We start from the raw sequence: 8,547 nt of genomic DNA, 5'->3' as shown, positions 1-8,547 counted from the left end.
TCTATAGAATATATACTTTTTTTCAGGCTTTAAAAAAAATCTTTGGATATTTGTCTTCTTCTCTGAGACACATTCCTCGTTAACAAATATCTCATGATATTTCACAGGAATGTTTCAAAATATACTTAACTGGGCCAAAAGTGTATATTATATATATATAAAGTTCAAGATTTAACATGACTTCTGATTATTTCGACCAGCTCCAGAATTCAGCACAAATGGACAGGAATGAACATTTCATAAATAGATGCCTCCAAGGGATATTTTGGTTATTCAAAACATGCTTTCTACCATTTGTTCTATTGTAAAATATCCCTTGGAGGCATCTATTTATGAAATGTTAATTCCTGTCCATTTGTGCTGAATTCTGGAGCTGGTCGAAATAATCAGAAGTCATGTTAAATCTTGAACTATCTGTAATATTACCCACACAAAATATTTGTGTGGGTAAAAGATTTCCAATCATTTTCTAGATCAACACGTTGTGAACTGCAAGATCAGCCATTATCGCATTAAGTATAACATTCGGGGCCAAAGTGGTGAACGTCTCTCTGTCTCTCTCTCTCCATCCCTCCTCCTCTACAGATCATGTCATCAGTGCTTCCGTTCCTGCTGGTAGCTCTATCTCTATCGTCTGTCTTGGCAATGCCAGAGCCAGCAACGTTCCCCCCTCCGGACATGTCCAACATGCCTGATTTCCTTGACATGAACGGAACTGTCCCCGAGGGCCCAGGAGACATGACAGATTCTTACTGTGAGATGGTGACGTCCCAGCTTCCCTGGTCCTGTGTCTGCTCTCGCTGTAAAGCCAGCCTCGGACCCAAGGGCGACAGAGGAGATAGAGGACTGCCAGGTAACGTTACAATGCGGTCAGGTTGATGTGGTGGCCGCGCATGTATGCAGTGGTGTAAAGTAACTAAGGACATTTACTCAAGTGCTGTACTTAAGTACAATTTTGAGTAATTTTTTACTTTACTGGAGTATTTCCAATTTTCTGTACTTTTACTTCTACTCCACGATAATTTGTTGAAAACTTTAGTTACTTGTTACTTTGTAGATTTTAATTATTATTACGAAACATACATTAATCACTTCAGACAAATATATATACATTTCGGCATTCCAAAATAGCCGATCTACAAAACATAGTATTTCTACATTGCAGTATTGACACTTTAACTTAAGTAATTATCTGAGTACTTTTCCCACCACTGCGTGCATGTGTGCATTCAAGCACCTTTTCTACTGACTATTGAGAGACATTTTCGTTACGTAGTACCTTCGCTACCAGTTAGAAGTGGTTGTATTTCTGACTGTGTTATAGAGGGACATACTGTTGTAAAGGAAAAAGAAAAGGAGAGAGACTTTTTAGCTAGACTTTAATTTGAAACTAACCGCCAACAATCAGATTAGATTACTGTAGGTAGAATCTACCTAAATCACCTGTAACAATCATACATACTGTATATCAAATGACTCAGCGTGAGTGTGCAATTCTATTCAGCAGAGATAAATCTCTGTCACGTTGGCTATTGTTCTGATGTTTACATGACAACCCACATTCATTCATATTCATTACAGTTTGATCTTATCAGATATAACTCTCTCTCTCTCTCTCTCTCTCTCTCTCTCTCTCTCTCTCTCTCTCTCTCTCTCAGGTATGCCAGGCAGCCCGGGCAGACGGGGACTGACTGGGGTCAGAGGTCGTCCAGGTTTCTCAGGAAGAACAGGAATTAAAGGTACCCAACTCTTGGAAGCAGAAGAACAGTCTTGTGTGTTTCGTACTTAACCACTAGCATCCTTAATCTGGAGTGAACATTCAATGAAAATAACCGATCTACAATTGCGCGACACATTGTGAGCTTGTAGATTGGCTATTTGTATTTTTGGCGAAGATTATCCAAAAATGTGAGTACTTTTTCCACAACCGCAAAACAGGTCCCTTCTGATATCATAACCCTGTCCTGTCTCTCTCTCTCTCTCTCTGTGTGTGTGTGTGTGTGTGTGTGTGTGTGTGTGTGTGTGTGTGTGTGTGTGTGTGTGTGTGTGTGTGTGTGTGTGTGTGTGTGTGCAGGAGAGAAAGGAGACGAGGGCGTGAAAGGAGACACAGGTGAAGTTGGACGCATGGGAGCCAAAGGAGAGAGAGGATTCAAAGGTAAAAAAAATAATAATAATACGTTTTATATTATACAATAGTGTGTTGCCTTGCCACCTTGAATCATTGTATGATTTTATTATACTATATATTGTGTATTTTTCATCAATCATCAAACATCAATCAATCAATCAATCAATCAATCAATCAATCAATCAATCAATAAATCAATAAAGCTATCAATCAATCAATCAATCAATCAATCAATCAATCAATCAACTCTGTCCTCTAGGTGATAAGGGGGACCATGGTCCCAACGGCCCCCAAGGTGAGGTTGGCCCTCAGGGGGTTAATGGAATGTGCCCTGACAGATGCGAGACCATCCCAGGACCCCCAGGTCCCGGTGGTCTGCCCGGAGCCGCTGGTCCCAGAGGTCCGACTGGACTCAACGGCCCCATGGGCAGCCCTGGTCTCATGGGTGACAACGGTGAGGCGGGAGTCAACGGTGTTCCTGGAGTAGCCGGTGTCAAGGGCGACCAGGGCCTAGAGGGCGAATGCAACTGTCAGGACGGGGACACGGGAAGCGCCGGGGAGAAAGGAGACCAAGGAGAGGGTGGAGCCCAGGGGACCCAGGGAGAACAAGGGCCACAAGGAATCCAGGGAGACCAGGGAGACCTGGGGCCGATGGGGATGATGGGCGTTCCTGGCCCCTGCATGCCCGCCATCCAGTCCTCGTTCTCCGCCGGCCTGTCCACCGTGTTCCCGGTGCCCGACTACCCGGTGGTGTTCACTAACGTCATCAACAACGCGCAGGGCCACTACAGCCCCCTCAACGGCATCTACACCGCCCCCGTGGCCGGAACCTACGTCTTCAGCTACCACCTGAGCGTCCGCGAGCGCATCCTCAAGGTGGGCCTCTTCCACAACTACTTCCCCCAGGTGAAGAGCACCGCGACCACCGACCACGGCACCGCCTCGCAGCAGGTGGTGCTCCACCTGAACCAGGGCGACGGTATTTGGATTCAGGTCAAGGACAGCCTGACCAACGGCATGTACACCAGCAACGAAGACAGCAGCACCTTTTCCGGGTTCTTGCTCCACCCGGACAGCTGTGACGTATCCATGATGGGGAGGGGCGGTCCGACAGAGGCGAGCGGGGCCTTCGAGTTCGTCAAGCCCGACGAGTCCAACTGGGACTCTGAGGAGCCTTAGACTGCCAGCGGAGCAGCACCCACACCGAACACGACCCCGAAGAAATTACCGTAACCGACCTATAGATACGATGAATAAATTATCTTAGTCAACCAGTAGATAATAGGCTTAGATAACGTTATTGCCCTGAACAAAATATCAACATACCAGTTGAGAATGGTTCCATGATCGTTCTCTGAACAATAAAATGTCCGAATCCTTAATTCTGCGGGCAAAAGCTGCCCAACAAAGTGCCAACATCCCGTTATGTGTGTAGAATAGCTACTAACTTAAGAAAAAAACATCCGCCTTCAGTTCTGTAGTAGAAGTTGTTATTGCTCAGACTGAAGGAAGAGATTGTTTAAGTAAGTTATTGTGTGTTTTAATCCGGTAGGTAAATTATGCATTTGTTTTCAGTGTTTTTTCCATATTGGTTTCATCTCTTTATACTGCTCTCTCTTTCCTTTATGTCGTCCGTCACCTTTAAGTGAGGAGGTAGTACCATTTTCCCGTTAGACAGCAGACCCCCCCCCCCTGTTCTTGTACATATTTTGTTTCCCCTCTTTTTTATTTTCTTTGTTGTACATAGTGTTTTTTTTTTTTTGCTGTTTATTTTGTAATGATATTTGAACTGTGGTGCCACTATATATGCCTATGAATTGAATACCAAGGCCCTCATTGGAAACAAGTCCGCAAGGACTTTTATGAACGGACCTGTTAGACAAAGTATTTTAAATGTAACTGTGCTGTTTTACATTTTTTGCCTAATAAAATATTCAATCAAAAAAAAAAAAATCAAGTCAAATTTTCTATTCATCATTGTGAAAAGAAAAAAACCCTTTCTCTTCTTCCCTACTAATAGTGAGCCTTCTTGGCAGCATTCTAGGGCCGTTACTGTTCCTTCTATACATTAACGACATGAATGCTGCCTGTAACTGCAAACTGTTCCTGTTCGCTGATGACTCGGCACTCCTGATCTCGGGTGAGGACAAGTTGAGGAAGTTCTCAGCTCTGAACTCTCATAAATCCGTACCTGGCTTACCGATAACAAAATGTCACTACACCTTGGGAAAACTGAATCCATTCTCTTTGGGACCAAACATTCCCAAAATTAAGGTAAATGACTTCAAGGTCAAAGTCGATGATACAATCATCTCTAGCAAAGAAGAGATTACCTATTTGGGATGTATTCTTGACAAATACCTGACAGGTGAAAGCATGGCAACAAAGGTGGTCAAAAGAGTAAACCAGAGAACCAGATTTATGGGCAGAGTTTCCTCTTTTGTCAACCCTCAGGTCCTCAGGACCCTCTCAGGGGCCCTGATTCAGCCCCTTTTTGACTATGCTTGCTCCTCTTGGTACTCCAACACCTCAGTGTCACTGAAGACTAAGCTTCAAACCGCCCAAAACAAACTGATTCGACTACTTCTCCGACTGGGGCCCATGACCCACCTCTCTCCCACTCACTTTACCAGCCTAGGCTGGCTCAGGGTGGAAGACAGTGTCAAACAACTAAAAATGGGACTGGTCTTCAAAATTGTAAATGCAGATCTGCCCGAAATGCCCCCTATACCCGCATAAATACCTCGAAAAAGTTAGTGACACCCACAGTCACGAAACTAGAGGGAGCGTAAACAACAATCTGGTACCACCCACCCATAAAACAAACATGGGCAAATTCTCCTTCTACAGCACAGCCACCAAGGTATGGAATAGTCTAACCCCATCCCTCAAAAAATGCAGTTCGCTGGGCTCAATCAAAACAGCCCTAAAAACTCATCTTTCTGGAGGCCAAAAGAGGAACTAGTACCAGTTTCCCTGTAGACAGACGACCCCCCTCCCCTTTTTTTATTTATTTTTTGTATATATATATTTTTTTCATGCTTTTTTTGTACATAGTGGTACTTTTTGTCTGTATTTTTATGTTGATTTTTGAACTGTTTGATTGCTACTATATATGTCTATGAAATTAATTCAAGGACCCCAACGGAAACAAGTCCGCAAGGACTTTTTTGGTCGGACCTTTTAGACAAAAGTATTATAAACTGTGTGTAACTGTGTTGTTTTACATTTTGCCTAATAAAAATTTCAATCAATCAATCAAAAGTATCTCCTCTCCTCGAACATAGCTTGTGTACATGACAGTGATTCTGTTACTACTGTCTTGCGTTGTTTTCGCTGTGATTGTTATCTATTGTGTCAGTGTGTGTGTGTGTGTGTGTGTGTGTGTGTGTGTGTGTGTGTGTGTGTGTGTGTGTGTGTGTGTGTGTGTGTGTGTGTGTGTGTGTGTGTGTGTGTGTTTGTGTGTGTGTGCGTCTGTGTCAGTTTCAGTTCAGTTTATTTTTATTTATAGTGCAACCCCAAGGGGTCTATGTGCACTTCACAACAAAAAATACATACTAGTCAAAAAACACTGTAAAATGCGCCCGCATGGTCCAACAAGTTAACATGTAGTACACAGCTCAGAAAAAAGTACAGAACGACATAAAAAAAAAAAAAGAGAATAGATTTTTAACAATATTTAAAACCATAGGGCAAGAACGTGGCAATAAACCAAGCAATACGTTCAATAAGACTAGGGGGAACCATAATGCAGGGAAAAAATATACTGTAGGTTTTTAGCCTGGATTTGAAAATGCCCAGAGAGTCGGCATCTCTAACAACTTGAGGGAGAGTATTCCAGAGATAGGGGGCGCGATGTATGAATGCTCTGCCCCCAACTGTTACTTTATTATTTGTTGTGACTGTGAGGAGACCAGCATCCTAGGAGCGTAGTGGACGTCCAGGGATGTACGCTTCTATTAAACTGGACATGTAGGATGGGGCAAGTCCGTTTAGGGCTTTATAGGTCAGGAGTAGTACCTTGAAATCGGCTCTGGCCTGTATCGGCAGCCAGTGTAGTGCTATGAGTGTTGGTGTGATGTGATCATATTTCCTTTTCCTGGTTAGTAATCTAGCTGCTGCATTTTGAACTAATCTAAGGCCATGTGTTGCTGTTGATGGTAAACCGGAGAAGAGGGCATTACAGTAGTCTATTCTTGAAGTGATGAAAGCATGAACCAGGGTTTCGGCATCGGGAAGTGAGAGTATTGGGCGAATTTTGGCTATGTTGCGCAGATGGAAGAAGGCAGATTTTGTGGTGCTTTTTATATGGTGTGTGAAAGATAGTGATGGTTCAAAAACTACTCCTAAACTTCTGACTGTTGGTTTGTGGGTTATTGAGCAGCCATCCAGGTTTAAAGTTATGTTAGTGAACAGATGGGTGTGTTTAGCTGGGCCTACTAGCAGCATTTCTGATTTACCAGAGTTCAGGAGCAGGAAGCTTCTGGTCATCCACGTCTTAACCTCAGTTAGACAGGTTTCGAGGGTTTGAAGGTTGGATGGGTCATTTGTGGTGATGGGGATGTAAATTTGAGTGTTGTCGGCATAGCAGTGGTAGTTTATGCCAGACTTTCTAAAGATGTCCCCTAGTGGAAGCATATATAGACAGAATAGGATTGGTCCAAGGACTGAGCCTTGTGGGACACCATATGTTAAGTAAGTTACTTACTTACTTTCTTACATATTTGACAGTAGAGTGATCTGACATTGAGTTATTAAAATAAACACGCTGTGTTCTATGTGAGAGGTAGGAGCGGAACCAGTCAAGTGCAGTACCTTTGATACCAACCAGATGCTCTAGCCGATGAAGGAGAATGGAGTGATCGACCGTATCAAATGCGGCACTGAGGTCTAAGAGCAGCAGGAGGGAGGTTCTGTCTTTATCCATCTCCATTAATAGGTCATTCGTGATTTTGACCAGTGCTGTTTCTGTGGAGTGTTGGGATCTGAAGCCAGACTGAAAACTGTCATAGAGGTTGTTATTTGTGAGGTAGGCTGTAAGCTGGCTGGAGACAACTCTTTCTAGTAGTTTGGACATGAATTGATTTGATATTGGTCTATAGTTTGCTCGAGTATGTGGGTCAAGGTTCGTTTTTTTAAGTAGGGGTTTAATTATGGCGGTTTTGAAAATTGATGGAACAATGCCACTAATTAGGGACTCATTTATAATATGGAGAAGTGGGGGACCTAGTGTGGAAAGCAGCTCTTTAAACAGATTGGTGGGAATTGGATCTAATAGGCAGGTGGTAGATTTTGAGGTAGAGACCAGTTTATTGAGAGTATCCCAGGATATTGTGTTAAACTGCTAAAATGAGGGGTGGAGGATGTGCAAGTTGGAGGTTGAGAGCTAGTTGTGGGTGGGGCTATGGCCTGTTGTCTGATCAACTCTACTTTGTTATTGAAAAATTTGATAAAGTCGAGGGGACTGATGGAATGGGGAGGAGCTGGGGGAGCGGTTTTGGTAAGGTTGGTGATTGTGTTGAATAAGAATTTGGGGTTATGCTTGTTATTGGCTATTAATGTGGAGTAATATGATTTTTTTGCTTGTTTAAGAGCATTTTTGTAGTTATGTAGGGACTCATCCCATGCTATTCGGAAAAACCTCGAGCTTGGTTTTACGCCATTTTTGCTCAAGGTTTCGGCATGTTTGCTTGAGAGTCTTGGTGTTGTCATTGAACCATGGTGTGATGTTATTGGATGTGCGCTTTCTGGTTTTGAAGGGTGCAATGGAGTCTATTACATCAAGTAGAGTATTGTTAAATCCGTTGGTGAAGGTGTCGAGGGATCCAAAGTAGTTGTTGAAGGGGCCGATGGCAGTTGGCAGAGAGGACTGTTTTAGCTGTATTATTAATGCAGCGGCTTTTAGATGGGCAGTGGTTGATAGACTGTAAGGGGATCAGGGCCTTCAACTCAATGAAGCAGTGGTCGGTTATTGATTTAGCAGATGGAGACACTGATACATCCTGGATTTTGATGCCACGAGCCAGGACAAGGTCGATGGTATTACCATTGCGGTGTGTAGGTTCAGTAATGAATTGGGTGAAATCCAGGGTTTCGATAAGGGATGTAAAAGCTTTGTTTAGTGCATTGGAAGTGTCATTAAAATGGATATTAAAGTCACCTAAGATGATCAGATGGTCGGCACAAGTAACTAGGTCTGATAGGAACTGAGAGAGTTCCTCCAGAAACAGGGTGTACGCTCCAGGGGGGCAGTATATGATAGCTATGTAGAAAGGCAGGGAATTCTGGCTGGGTAGTGATGAGGACATTAATAGCAGCTCGAAGGATGAATTGGATGATATTGGATTTTTATTTAGTGGGTATTTGGAATTATGGATCAGTGCAACACCCCCACCTTTTTTTGTGCTACGGGCTAGTTG

The 8,547-nt window shown here is 43.3% G+C and overlaps 1 protein-coding gene across 1 annotated transcript; it reads left to right on the top strand.

Annotated features, from left to right (window-relative positions):
- Positions 1 to 645: 645 nt before the first annotated feature.
- On the top strand, positions 646 to 3,307 carry LOC308085149 (uncharacterized protein; the record flags this gene model as incomplete). Its single annotated transcript, XM_080428233.1, has 2 exons — positions 646 to 853; positions 2,388 to 3,307. The coding sequence occupies 2 exons, from the start codon at positions 646 to 648 to the stop codon at positions 3,305 to 3,307; spliced, it is 1,128 nt and encodes a 375-aa protein (XP_080284359.1).
- Positions 3,308 to 8,547: the final 5,240 nt, after the last annotated feature.

Source organism: Gymnoscopelus braueri, assembly GCF_963280865.1.
Source record: "Gymnoscopelus braueri genome assembly, chromosome: 5".
Classification (NCBI taxonomy): domain Eukaryota; kingdom Metazoa; phylum Chordata; class Actinopteri; order Myctophiformes; family Myctophidae; genus Gymnoscopelus; species Gymnoscopelus braueri.
The sequence above is the reverse complement of the archived record's forward strand: the minus strand, read 5'-3'. Positions and strand labels throughout refer to the sequence as shown.